Genomic DNA, 14,938 nt, shown 5'->3' on the forward strand with positions numbered 1-14,938 from the left:
CAGACGCTCCAGGGAGGGATGTCGGGTCGCTGCGGTAGGCTACCCTCGGAAGATGACACTGCACTTCTGCTGAGTCACTTCGACGGTGTTCAGTAGTGGGTCTGTCGCGAGCTAACGGACGCAGCCCACTACCTACTATGCCCCCTACTAACGACATTGACTGCTAAGTCGCGGAGCCAGACTGAGTGAGGGTCCCCTCCAGAGAGCAGACCGCCACCACGTCCCTCCGTCGACCCCCCCAGAACGTCACACGTTGAAGACTGACAGCAGAAGTACTATTCAGGGAAGGATGGAACAGGAACACTGAGACCAAGGTCACCATGAGAGCTCCGGGCATGAAGGGCCACAAGAGCAAGGACAATTTATAATTTTGGATGATTAATGAGATGAGGATGATTATAATGATGATGCTATGGATTTCCAATTTGGTTTGAGACTACGTGACAGGGCAGCACTCTACGCTGACTGTCATAATATATCCTGGCGTCAACCAGGCCCGAGAACTGCCGCACCTGCGGTGTTGGTCAGGTATACAGAACCTGAGCACCCTCAAAGTCGCATTCTTTAAGTGAATGACACTCGGCTGTGTGATTCCAGCCTTCCCATAGGAACCATAGCACTTCCACTCTGGGTAGGAGCCGACCGTAGCCCGAAAAACCCACATGACCCTGATGGGATTCGAACCCACGACCTCCCGGCCCACAGCCCGATGCGCTAACCACTGCGCTACGGGGGCCGGTGGCTTCAATTTTCATAGAAGAATTTGTCTTGCGCTTGGGAGAAAGTAAGAGTATAACATATAAAAACAGCATTCATATCACATTTCATGTATCACACACAGTAATCACTAGTATAAGCCTACAATTATCACATTTGTACCTGTATCATACATGCAAATAAATAGTATCACATTTCCACGTATCACACACAATATATACATTACATAACATACAGCAAGCTTCCATCTCCCGCGCCCCCCCCCCCCCTCCCACACATACATATCCTCGCACGTGCGTCGACTCCATACAAATGACATCATCAGTCCATTAACTAAAATGCACAATGACTAGTAGTGGGTACATGATACTTAATACGTGCTCAACTAGACCTGCTAACTAAAATAATAACAGAAACAAAAACAAGGACTGGGCACAACATTTACACGTGTGTGACCTACTTACATCAAGTGCCTGTGATCTATAAATAACAATGATTGCGTTTAAAGTAAAACATGAATAATGCCGATGTTTGCTAACAATGAATACATAATAACTAAGATAAGAATGTATGTGCTTTCATAATATGATTATTTTATAAAACACAGTGGGGAAATTTGGAAAATAATTTTTATACGAAACTGCGCACATCGAGTCGAGCTCTGTGGCGTGTGTGTTCGGAGGCAGGAGACACACATGGCTGTGGATATTAATGTTCGGTGGATTAAAAAGGATACCCCGACTTCGGCAGGGCAGAAGGAGGTACAAGACGGTGTGCTGTATTGCTGTGTGTGAGTGTGCTGTGCAGACCTTCTGTGTTATGTGCATGTTCTATTCTAGTCTGTCCGTAGGCTTCATCTGAGGGCCTATTGTGTACAAGGGGAGGTCACTTCCGCCTTATAAACAAACACATGTGGAGACCCACAGAAATACCATAGCATCGTAATGAAAGAGGGCAAAAATACTGATAACAGCAAGGTAAGACAGGTCTAGGACATTATTTCTAGGACTGACTAAGCAAAGGAACAACATCATGATCTTCATAAGCAAATGATAGTGAGAACAAAACAGAATTCTTACTCTTCTGACTGCTCCCAGTGATTGACATTCAAAACAGACTGTTCTATTCTAAATAGTTGTAAAAAAACTTCATAAGAATAATATTAAACATACATACTTGATTTGTTTAAACATAATTCTAGTGTAAAAGTATACTTTATAAGTTGTGGAGATAATTTTAAAACATTAAGATTAAGATAAAAAACACAACAATAACATGACAACATTAGTGTACAATGCATTCCTAGCTAGCTCTGAGGAAAACTCCATTGTACATTTTTCAGTTTCACATGCATGCACTAAGTGGTATCATTGAGAACTGAGATGGCGGATGGAATAAACGACTTCCGCATGCGAGAGGTTCTACACTTTGCAGCTCTGTATCTACGCCTAGATGGCATGAGTGCAAACTGATCATGCAGGGGGTGCGATTCATCTTCAACGACCTTTCGTGCTTTTGTGGCTGTTCTCTTATGCACCAGTTCATCCAAGCTTGGGAACTGAACCCCAACCACCTTTTCTGCCTGTCTGATCACTCTTGCCAGATGGCTCTTGTCCTCTACAGTAGCCCCATAGTACCATACCATGAGGTTGAAGGTCAAAACACTTTCAATGCTGGCTCTGTAGAACATTGCCAGTATTTCAGGGCAGACCTTGAACTGCTTGAGTTTCCTCAGAAAGTACAATCTTGAATTGCACTTGCTAACTACCTTGGCTATGTGTTTTGACCACGAGAGATCTGAACTGATGATGCAGCCCAAGTATTTGTACTCTTGTACTTGTTCTTCCTCTTTCCCCCCTATCACTAGTGGCTCTGTTTCCTTTTCCCCTCTCCTAAAGTCTGTGATCATCTCTTTTGTTTTGCCCACATTGAGGTCTAGGCTGTTCTGGTCACACCACTCTACTAGTTTGTCCACCTCCTGTTTGTACACTGTGTCATCATCATTCTGTATCAGGCCTACCAGAGCTGAGTCATCAGCAAACTTCGAAAGTTTGCCATTGGTGGCTCTACAGTCGTTGGTGTACAGGGTGAAGATTGTCGGAGACAAACAGCAGCCTTGTGGACTCCCTGTACTGATCTCGAGGCTGTCTGAGATGACCCCGTCTACTGCCACGTACTGAGATCGACCCACCAGGAAGTCGATAATCCACTTGATGATCTGCGGACTGACTGACAGTGGGCTAGGTAATATTTCATGGTGGGGCTGATTTTTCAGAGAATCAGAAAACATGGTTCGCTGTTGTTCTTTTTGTCAAATTAAGCTATAGGGCCTCAGAGATTCCAACATTAGTTAGTATGTGGATTTGTTAGCCAGGTATTATGTTGGTGTGTGACAGTTCAGAGAACCATGATGTAATTTCCTGTTGGTGTTCTGTTTGTCATAAATGTATTGAGCCTCAGAGATTCCAAACTCGTTTGGTGGGGGTACTGGGTGCCAGGATTTGAGTTTGACACAGAAAACACAATTGGTTTGAAGTACTTTGGGCCAGATTTTAATCAATTTCTTTGGTTTGTATTTCAGACTCCCAAAATCTGGTGACAACTTCAGAAGTATGGGATATTAAACACCTTTTACAGGCTGAACAGTGAAGGAGTTGTTAACTCCTGCAAGGAGCAGCAGACAAGTTCAAGGCTTATGTGTAATTCTCAGTAATCTGACAAATAAGGCTGTGTTCACATATCCTGTTTTTTATGCACAGGAATATGCCTCCCAGGAGGGCAGCGTCAAGGCGGGTAGCCGAAGTGACCCGAGCCGCTGCAGGTCGGCCGAGGGCCAGCAACCAGACAGCCTCGCAGCGACAACCCGGTGGGTTTGAGTCAGCCACAGCAGGAGGGGAAGAAAGCGCCACTGCTTTGGCCGCGGTATTGGCAGAACTACGCAGGCTGGGGGAGCGGCAAGTGGCCATTGTCTCGCTCCAGAAAGACAACCAACGTCTGCAAGAAGCTGTTTCGGGTGATCGTGAGGCCATCGCCTCAACATCGGGATCGATGACAACCGGTACCAGCAATTCTACCCTGTCTGGCTCGGTTGCCAACCTGGTCAACACAATCACAGGTGAGGCGGCCACCCAATTGGTGCCTGTTGTTTTGTTCGTCGAGGATAAAGTTAAACGCAGGATCTGGGGCCCGGGGCGTCAATCCACAATGACAACTGAAAAGTTTCAAATGGAAGCGTGTCAATGTTAATTGTAATTCAATCTGACAATGATCTCTTTCCTGCGTTCATGCGGTTGCAAAAAGACCAGAATTGGTTCTGTTCTGTTCACATAGTACTTTGAGTTCACTTACATGCAAGGGTGATGCACAGTATTCCTATGGAGAGAACTTCATCTTTAAGTGTACTTCGATTAACTGAAGATATTCAATTGTTTACTTCAATGTGGGAGGTGTGCAATGTGTAAATACTCATCAACTCAGTCAGTAAGATTTATGTGCAGGTGTATGATGCAGAGCTGTCAGCCCCTATGAAGCTTCATGTGTAGCAATCTTGAATTTATAGTGTAGCAAATGGTGTTTATCTTTAAGTATTGCATCATCTTATAATCCACTGCACCTACATGTTTATATGTCAAGACACAAATGTTGCAATAACTGTGTTCAGACAAGAAAACAGCAGCAGGAACAAATGAACATTGTAGAGTGTCTGTATAACGAAGTAGCATTTTCTGTTTTACAAGTAGCATGCTACATCGAAAGCGTAATAGTCTGCAGCTCTAATTGGGCCACTAATGCGGCATGGTGCTTTTGGATTCCACAAGTTATTTTGCATGTTGTTTTTAAGGCAAATATGTCAGAAGCTCCTAAAGAACTTTAGTGGGTAAGCCTGTGACATTGTTGTCCACATAGAGAATACTATATGGTTTCCTATGAAATACCAGTTTTACACAAGTTGTGCTTTTAAATATTAAACTGCGAACAATATTTCAAAACACTAGTGTAAAACTGGTATCAAACAGGAAGCCATGTAGTATTCTGTTTATCCTACATACAGGGTTCGTACAGGTCATGGAAAGTCATGGAATTTGATTTTTAATTTTCCAGGCCTGGAAAGTCATGGAATTTCAATTCAAGTAATGGAATTTCAATTCAAGTCATGGAATTTAACATAAATAAGAAAGAAAAAAAATTAACCTTTAGCACGCCAGCTTTCTTTCGAGTTGTTTCTTGACAACAAAAAGTATGCGGAATTGGAACGAATTACCAAGGAAGATCTTCGCAATGAACTGTGTATCGCGGTGAAAAAAATGACAGTTCGTCAAGTCACAGTGTTAGTGACGGTTATGAAACGGAATTTACGAAAGTGCAGATGGATACAAACAGTGGCTGGTCCAGTTTAGTGAAATGACAGGACCAGCAAACATTACCGATAATCTGACTGCGTAGCAAATGCTTGACTTGCTTGTCAAAGAGACACTGCGTAGAAACTGACTCAAATTCAGTGCAAAGCAAGCCAGTGTCAAAACTGGCAGTGACAAGATGTAAAAAGTTTGCGTGTTCGGAAATGGCGACCTGTGGATCTAGTCATGGAAAATGTTATTGAGGCTCATGGAAAAGTCATGGAATTTTGTTTCTAAAAACCAGTGGGGACCCTGTACATACTGTTGCATGTTCATTGCTGTAAATGTCCCTTTGTCGAAGCGCCCAGATTGAAGAAGCTTAAAAATTGAACCTGGATATCTCCGAATGCCTCGTGTAATCTTTTATGTCAAAGCAAGGAAATGTCACTGGTGTGGTGTTTACGTTCTTAAAATTCTTCCGAGTGTTCAAAGAAGGACGCTTGTTTCGGTATTGGAGGCAGTGAAAAATCAGGTCCTTGTCAGACAAGACCTCTTTACACATGCAATGTAGAGTGAATGGTATTGTTATGACATGAGTGGTATGTCACGTTAGTGTAATAAGTTGTATTCTTACACGCTCCACAAAGGCACAGAGTACGGGGAGCCATCCAGCGGGTTGATCCTGGTGGAGTAGCTGTCAGAGCTTTGGCGTTGAGGCCCACGAGACGTCGTCTGTACCAAGTATCAGGACCAAACGCTCTCTGGCATCTAGACGGATACCACAAGTTGATATCGTGAGTACAGCTACAAATACATACACTGGGCACAAAAAAATCCTTTTTCAAAATTTGGTGAATGTTGAGTGTGTCCGGTGGTGGGGAGGATGTTGGGGGTTGTGCCAGTTTGAACATGGAATTTGAGTGGATTGATACAGGTGGCATAAGGAATTCTCTTAAACATTATTTTATGACGCTGGAATCTTTCTTTTAAGACCTACATAACCCTGAGATAATAAGGTCTTATAATGGGGGTAAACTTACAGAGGTTATGAGCAGAATATCTTAGAGAACAGCATACCTGCCAATTGCTACGATTTTGGTGCAGCATGCTCCGATTTTGCAGGAATTGCTACGCTGCTACTCTAAGCCCTGAGCTGCTACGCTAAAAAAAAAAAAAAAATGACAAGCGTGCAAAATGTTCACTTATTGCTTGACAATCAACAATGAACATTGCATAACTAGTCGAGTACCGATGGCTGGGAACCACTCCGTTATGACTCGATATTGTCCACGTGACTTGCTTAGCAAATCGTGAATTTTATTGCAAGCATTCGCATTTCCGGTGACTCTATGCGCCAATTGTGAATTTGATTAGAATATGCAATGCACTTGTTAAGTTGTAAGCTGTGCACAGTGACGGTGTTAGAAGTGGAAACTGGAGGGAGACAGGATAAAAACGGGGAAACGTAAGGGTGGTGAAGATTATGGTGCAAGTTCCACGCCGATGCGGGCAAATCATTTTCAACGATTTTTGCCGAAGAATTCGACAGACTTTGCGTGTATAGGTAATAATACCTGCTATTCCGACTTGGTTGTGTGACAGACGTTTTCTTCCACACGAGATTACGTTGATTGTCTAAATCTACTTTTTGACGGAAGTGACCGAACAACTGTGAATGACGTCTCGTTATATGGGAATGACGTCACAGTCATCGTCACAGTCTGTATCTTTTGAAGCATCGCATTCTTCATGACGTCTTTCTGTGTCTGCATCCGCAAAATGTTTGTTCATTCCGGAATCTTTGTCATCTATGTTCAGAACTCTGTCCTTATAGTGTCAGACAAACAGGCCTCCTGAGCGAACCACTTTCCAAGGGAAGTTAAATTCGCGTATGGAAACAGTACTGTCGTCTAGGGTGCCGTTTTCAGTATTCTGAGCGTTGAAGAATCTGTAAAGAGAAGAAACGATAACAGCAGGAGAAATAAAAGTCGTGTGTGCATTTTATGTTTTTTTGGAGTGACGATTTTGAGTTTGAATCCGTTCTTGCCATGCTCCTAAAGCGTGTAACATACAATCTTGCATACGTTTGCTTTAGTAGTGGCAAAGAAGGAAAGCGTGTGACATTGAACTATGTTTAGACGGTTGTAATGTCGTAGAGCTCTCAGAATCTTACAAACGTTTTTGATGGCATTTTAAATGCGGGCTTGCGATTCAAATTTAAGATTATGCGAGTGCTACGCTTATAAACACCAATTGCAACTCTGACATTGGGTGAAAGTTCCAAAATGCTACTCTTTGGGCTTCACAGGGGTTGGCAGCTATGAAACAGGGTCTTGAAAATGTCTTGTTTGGGATCGTAAAAGGAAGGGCGTCTTCTAAGGGGTAGGTGGGTAACGAAGGTGAGTCGTGTGCAAGTATTTGCTTTTCTTTTCTTTTTATTTTGTCATTTTCTGGATATGTAATGAAAGACTGGTCCATTGATGATTTCCCCACGGAATACAAAACATATTCTGGTTATACCTTACCATTTCTACTGGGTGGTTATTTAAATTTGGTTGCTTGGTGTTTTTTTAAACAATAAACACCCCTTCAAGTTAACAGAGAAATAAGCAGAGGGGGGAATACTTTTCGGTGAATACCAAGCTACCTAGTCCTAACAAATAACCACCCAGCAACCAGTCTGAATCCTCGATAGCTCATAGGTTGAGAAACCACACTGTGTGGTCACTGCTTGGTGACTGAAAAGTTCTGAATGCTCAAATATTCGAAAGAGGAAAGAGCTCATACATACTGCATTTACACTATTCATTTCAGGTTTCAACACACAGAATCCAATATAAGATCCATAAGTTTGGTTGTTTTCTAAATCAAAATCTACGTTGTACCAGACACAAGGTCTCAAGGCAAGTAACTCTCATATTTTGTGTAGAAAATAGAGTTGTTCCCATTTTGCATTTGTACAAATAACAAGAAGAGCAAACGCTCGATCGAGTCACTTTCGCAGTTCTGAATATTATATGAGGCATCAGATGGACAGGAAGAAATTGCTATTCACAACACAATGAGTCACGTTCACATAAAATTTGAGCCCGGTCACTTTTATAGTTTCCGAGAAAAGCCCAACGTTAGTTGTGTGTTGCCGAACAGAAAAGGCTAGTTATCTCCCTTGTTTTTCTGATAACGTTCGTAAAAGGCTACAGATGTAAATACTTTGATGTAAAGAATAATCCTACAAAGTTTCAATCACATCCGATGAACTTTGTCAAAGATATAAAATGTCTAATTTTTCCTTTGACGCTGACCTGTGACCTTGAAAAAGGTCAACGGTCAACGAAACCATCGTTAAAGTGTAGAGGTCATTGGAGGTCACGACTAAACAAAATATGAGCCCGATCGCTTTGATAGTTTCCGAGAAAAGTCCAACGTTAAGGTGGTGTCTACGGACGGACGGCCGGACGGCCGGCCGGACAGACTAACACTGACCGATTACATAGAGTCACTTTTTCTCAAGTGACTCAAAAAGACAGTAATCTGTAGGTCAATTATATTTCACTTCATAAATAGAACTTTTTTTCCCGAGATACTTAAACATGAAAAGAACGCAAAAATATTTGCCTTATCGTCTTAGCAGAACAACTATGTACTTTATTTTATTCGAAATTAAATTAACTGCTATAAAGAGTTTGCAGAATTGCGCAATTTTCACAGAACTCTTCAACCATGGATTAATCACATGCTTGTGCAGGTAGACTGGCTGAGTGAATAATACTTGATCAAAATAATTATGTGTGCTGTGGGCAGGCTGTCTGTCTGTCCAAGGACAAAAAATGTAACGTTGAGCTGTTATCTCAGAAGTTTATACAGCTAGACCTCTGAAACTTTGCACACTTTTAGGGTTTGATGATTTCACGAAGTGACCCCAGTTTCGTTGACCCTCATCAAATTTTGGGGTCACAGCGGGGTCATGTTCGTTTAATAAAAACTTAACGTTGATGTTATCTCAGATGTGTTTTTAGCTAGAGCTTTAATAGTACGCACACTTCTAGGTTTTGATAATCTACCAACTTGACATAAGATTGTGGGCGGGGATGTAGCTCAGTCGGTAGCGCGCTAGATTTGTATCCAGTTGCCTGCTGTCAGCGTGAGTTCGTCCCCACGTTCGGCGGGAGATTTATTTCTCGGAGTCAACTTTGTGTGCAGACTCTCCTCGGTGTCCGAACACCCCCGTGTGTACACACAAGCACAAGACCAAGTGCGCACGAAAAAGATCCTGTAATCCATGTCAGAGTTCGGTGGGTTATAGAAACAAGAAAATACCCAGCATGCTTCCTCCGAAAGCGGCGTATGGCTGCCTAAATGGTGGGGTAAAAACGGTCATACACGTAAAATTCCACTCGTGCAAACCACGAGTGCATAAGAAGAAGAAGACGACATAAGGTTGATTGACCTTCGTCACAGCCCACTTCGTCAACATCACGGGCCAAAGAATCTAGACACAGCCATCGTCGAACGCTGAAGAAGAAGAAGATTGACCTTCGTCAAGTTTTGGGGTCACAGGGGGTCATGTTCGAATCAAAATATCTTAACATTGATGTTATCTCAGGTGTTTTTGAAGCTTGAGCTTTGAAACTTTGAACACTTGAAGGATTTGATCATCTACCTACGTGACCCTAGTTTGGTTGATCCCTGTCACATTTTGGGGTCACAGTGGGGTCAAGTTTGTAAAAGCTTTACATTGCGGTTTTCTCAGTTATTTTTATTAAATTTCACTGAATTGTATGTGTTATTAACCAGCTGACATTACCAAAATTTTGCTTATTTTTATCAAATTTTAGAGTCCCAGCAGTTAGTGGAATCCTCCTTTTAAGACCTACAAGACCCTTAAGGCTTATGGACATGACGAAGAAAAGTCATATAAAGCAATTGCTTTTCTTGATTTATTTCTTTGCAAAATTGAAGAAAGGTGGATTAAATGGGTTACACACCTTTTCTCAATGATATATATTAAAAATAATGGTCTTGATTCTCGGTCATGAAAAAGCACTTTGACCATTACTTTTTAATATTTACTGAGCATGTTACCTGTACTTATTTCCCAATAACTCTTTAATCAGAATTTGTGTGGTGAAATCACATATGGAAACGGATCTCTGTTTGTTATATTGCAGGTGGAAAATGGTGATTCATGGGGCAATCGATGGCTTTAGCCGGGCCACTACCTTCCTCCATGCCACCGAAACAACAGGTCAGAGACCGTTCGGGATCTGTTTTTGGGTGGAACCCAACGCTTTGGACTCCGCATGGACCATGGTGGCGAGAATCTGGATGTCGTCGCCCTCATGAATGAACACAGGGGAGAAGGGAGAGGCAGTGCGATGCAAGGCCGCAGTGACCATAACCAAAGGATCGAGCGTCTCTGGCTCGACGTCTGGAAAGATGTGGTGAACCCTTACCATGACCTGTTTACTGCAATGAGAACACCACAGGCAGAAGGTGGTCTGGGGATACTGAACATGGACAATCCCATTCACTTGTGGGCCCTCCACTATGTTTTTCTGCCGAACCGGTCCCTACAGTGGATTGTGGAACAGAAGAACCACCAACCCCTGAGGACAGAGCGCAACAGAACTCCCCTGCAGCTCTTCTTCAGGGGGATGCTGGAGAGACGAGCCAGCACATCCACAGCAGTACAGGACTTCTGGAAAGGGAGAAGCCTTCAATCGATAATCGAGGACCATCCTTTGCCAGACAGTCGTTAGGATGTGCCTGCCACGGCTTGCCCCCTCTCTGAGGAACAGCTCGTGCAACTAACGGAGCGCATTGACCCTCGGAGTGGGCCACCCACCAATCAACATGGTCAGATGTTGTTCTCCAGTTCGTTGCCAACATGCTCGAGTAAAAAAAAAGTTAGCTTGTGGACACCCCAAACCTGAAGTGTATAGCAGACCTGTGAACCCATACGATTTTGCCATATTTTGTACGCTTGATTGTCCAGACTACAAGCAGATTGGTCAGTGGAATCACAAGAAAAATTCATTGTCTACTTTTATTTACAAGCGCATTCCAAAGCCGATCCAGTGTTTTGACACATGATTACTGCTTTTGTCAATGAAAGAAGCATTCGTTTTAAATTGTAAACTTATTAGGCTACTTGCCCTATCCGCTCCAGCCACGTAATCGTGCAATAAATCTGCAATATCTTGCATGGCGTTGGGAGGTGTGCCTCAATTTGCGGGTTTGCTTTGAGACCTCAGAGTAAGGATGTGTCTGGGTGCAGACACTTCGCCTTCAAAAAAGTTAATTTGCACTGAGCAGCATTGGGCTGCAACAATGAAAGCCTCAAAAACAATCATAAAGTTTGTTCAAAGTACCAAGCATGGTAGAAGGTATAAGCAACTGTTTTTTTCAAATTGGTTTAAATCTGCGCTCTAATTCTAAACCAATCTTTGTAAAGTGGAAAGTCATTCAAATAAAGCGAAATTATGTCCGCTGTGTATTTTATTATTTTTAAACACAGGTACTGCACCACGAAAACAATATTGCTAAAAAAAAAAAAAAAAATATGTACACTTTGTGAAAGAAAGTTGTAAAGAAAGTTTTACACAATGATTTGCCATTAGGTTACCTGTTTAATTGCACCAAACAGACATGGGATTCTTCCGTAAAATTACGGAATTCCGTAAATTTTTAGGCTCCAGGGATCATTCTTGAGATTCGTGCAAATCCGCTGAGAAAATGTTGGGATATATGTAGGTAAAGACCCAAGTTTTTCGGCCGGTCCGCTGATCGCGACGCTCCATTCCATACTATTCTTGAACGGTTGGTTCCTAAAACGGTCAGACTGTTGCTGGTCGATCCGTATGGGAACGCGCTCTGTGTCTTTGTCTCCTACAGTCACCGTTTCAACGTAGCTATCGGGGATTCAGTATAAGCTAAAGCATACCGTATGAGAATGATTCGGCGCCATTTTTACATCGCTTCGAGCCACTTGCCAAAATGATGAGGAAGCTAAAGCGAGACGAAACCGTTCTATCCCGGGAAATTGACCAGCAGAAGTACAAGAAAAATCTCTGGAGATTCGACTGGCTCGATGAAGTTGTATCATTGAGCTGGAAATACGAGAAAGGCCAGAAGACACAAGACGTGAAACTGAAAGTTGGCGATGCTTTTGCTAAAATCAACTTGCCGGGAAAAGCTTAGTGCACTTTGTGCAACGATGTTAATGTTATCAACTACGGTTCCAATGGAAAGACTGCCCTCAAAAGCCACTTGAAAAGCAACAAGCACCTGACTATCCTGAAAACCCAGTCGTGTAATCAGTCACTGGAGTCGTTTGGCACCGACAAGGTAAGAACATTGAAACCACACCGTCACACGCCACCACCCCCCCCCCCCCCATCCCCCCTCTCTCTCTCTCTCTCTCTCTCTCTCTCTCTTTCTCCTCCTTATTTTGAGTCTTAGCGTAAAATTAATTTGAGAAACATGGGAAGGAAGAGAAAGGGGGGGGGGGGGGGGGGGGGGCTATGATTAAGCTGAAATATGCATTTCAGGGCCATTTTTGTGTGTCTAAAATACTAAAAACCTTCAGCTTCTGGGGGTGAAGCCCCCAGACCCCGACCAGGGGCGTTGCCCCTGGACCCTACTGGGGCCTTCTGCGGCCCCCAGACCCCCACTTTTTTTTCCCTTAATTATCACTTTTTCTGAATCCCATGTCTGACCAAATTTCTTTTGATGTATCTATAGTATAGATTTATAAGGTTGAAAATTGCTGAAAGTTTTTAAAACAGACTATTGTTTTTGAAAAAGACCTTAGTGTATTTTTAGGTTTATTGATGCTAGATATATTTATATATATATATATATATATATATGGCTTGCCCAATCCAACGTATAAAGGAACTCATTGTTATTCAGCCATTAACCTTCGCCGGCACTCGTTATCGACTACACACGGACGCATTCGTGGGGCCGTGCAGACCCATGCTTCTCAAAGAAGGAAAAATGTGCATATCCTTACGTGGGGCCGTGCAGACCCATGCTTCTCAAAGAAAGAAAAATATGCATATCCTTCCGTGGCACTCGTGGGTCCGTGCGGACACAGAAGGGTGTTTGATGCAAATATCTCTTAAACGAGTTGGAATTTTTTTAATGAGCTTTTAGAAATGCCTCAGACACCTAAAAAGCTATCATCTCCTAAAAGCTCATTAAATTTCAGTGATAATTAATTAATTAATTAATGGTCAAATTTAGACTGCACACGGTATTTGGTAAAATATTATGGGTCTGCATGGCCCCACGAGTGCCACGGAAGGGTTTGCACAATTGTCCTTCTTTGAGAAGTATGGGTCCGCATGGACCCACGAGTGCCTCGGAAGGGTATACACGCTTTTCCTTCTTTGAGAAGTATGGGTCCGCACGTCCCCACGAATGCTTCCGTGTGTAGTCTAAATTTGACCATTAATTAATTAATTAATTAATTAATTATCACTGAAATTTAATGAGCTTTTAGGAGATGAAAGCTTTGTAGGTGTCTGAGGCATTTCTAAAAGCTCATTAAAAAATTCCAACTCGTTTAAGAGATATTTGAGACAATGACAAAAGGTGCCGTTTTCATGTCAGTATGTCCCAAATGACATCACCAGTACATTTTTCATTCTATCTAATCTGTTTTCGTTCTATTTTTTCTAATAACATGCGTTAACAATTGATTGCCAACTGGAATGGAAGAGCACAAAAAGTGTAACTTGATATGTAGTTTCTCTAGAGGGAAAAACATCTTCCACTTTCATGTCAGTGTGTCCCATGCAACATACATTTGCCAAACAGCTATGTGTAAGTAGATTATTTGTTAGTGGTATAGAAAATACTGATCAACAATCAAAGTCAGTTTTCACATTCATTTTCTACCTATTTCTTATTTGTTTATTCTTTTGGCAATGGTGAAATGTCAGCAATCGTGTGTCATTCGGGACAGTAGACATGACACCTGACCTTTTGTCACTGTCTCATTTGCAATCAAACACCCTTCTGGGTCCGCACGGACCCACGAGTGCCTCGGAAGGGTATACACGCTTTTCCTTCTTTGAGAAGTATGGGTCCGCACGTCCCCACAAATGCTTCCGTGTGTAGTCTAAATTTGACCATTAATTAATTAATTAATTATCACTGAAATTTAATGAGCTTTTAGGAGATGATAGCTTGTTAGGTGTCTGAGGCATTTCTAAAAGCTCATTAAAAAATTCCAACTCGTTTAAAAGATATTTGCAATCAAACACCCTTCTGGGTCCGCACGGACCCACAGTGCCGGGCGAAGGTTAAAGACATTTTCCGAATTACAATGGTTTAATAGCCAACTTGCACAATACCCCTTTTGAACAGCTCTCTGGTGCGAAAGATAAGGAAGGTTCACTTCCCTACGGGCAAACATTTTGCTCTCACAAGCACTGGTGTTCTCTGGCTTGTGTAAAAAAAACAAAATCTCAATCGCCTTACTTTTGTATACAGGACATGCTTGGGTACTTTGAACGAACTAAAGGATTATTCTTGCGGCTATTATTGCCGCAGCCAATAAACCTTTAACGACTTTGTGTGTGTCGGTGTGTGAATGCTCTGATTTGTTTTGCTATTGTGTATTGCCGTGAGCTCTGGCGAGAAGGGGTGATTAATTTATGTTCATTATTATTATGTCTCACTGTGTTTTCACAGCTGTACAGAACAGTGAAAGGGATACTCGTTCAAAACTTTGGTATGATGCCATGAGATGAGCGCCATAGTTTAACTAGAGTCCAAATCAGTTATTTTTCTTTTTATATTCATGGTGCCTCATTCACCCATATTCATCAGAACATAAGCTTTTTGCAACGTTCATTGAAGGTCAAGGTCCC

General features: G+C 42.3%; 1 protein-coding gene across 2 annotated transcripts; it reads left to right on the plus strand.

Moving 5' to 3' along the window:
* The first annotated feature begins 1,223 nt into the window (after positions 1-1,223).
* On the plus strand, positions 1,224-12,659 carry LOC138957202 (uncharacterized). 2 transcript variants are annotated; one of them, XR_011452962.1, is made up of 4 exons: positions 1,224-2,961; positions 3,477-3,832; positions 5,702-5,848; positions 10,223-12,659. XR_011452962.1 is itself a non-coding variant. In XM_070328357.1 (3 exons), exons 2-3 carry the CDS (start codon positions 3,481-3,483, stop codon positions 5,746-5,748), a joined length of 399 nt encoding a protein of 132 aa, XP_070184458.1. In that variant the 5' UTR covers positions 1,224-2,961; positions 3,477-3,480; the 3' UTR covers positions 5,749-6,139. The 2 variants fall into 2 exon arrangements, 1 of the variants encoding a protein (XP_070184458.1); XM_070328357.1 differs by lacking the exon at positions 10,223-12,659 and having other exon boundaries at positions 5,702-6,139.
* Positions 12,660-14,938: the final 2,279 nt, after the last annotated feature.

Source organism: Littorina saxatilis, unplaced genomic scaffold (assembly GCF_037325665.1).
Source record: "Littorina saxatilis isolate snail1 unplaced genomic scaffold, US_GU_Lsax_2.0 scaffold_391, whole genome shotgun sequence".
In the NCBI taxonomy this organism is placed as follows: Eukaryota; Metazoa; Mollusca; class Gastropoda; order Littorinimorpha; family Littorinidae; genus Littorina; species Littorina saxatilis.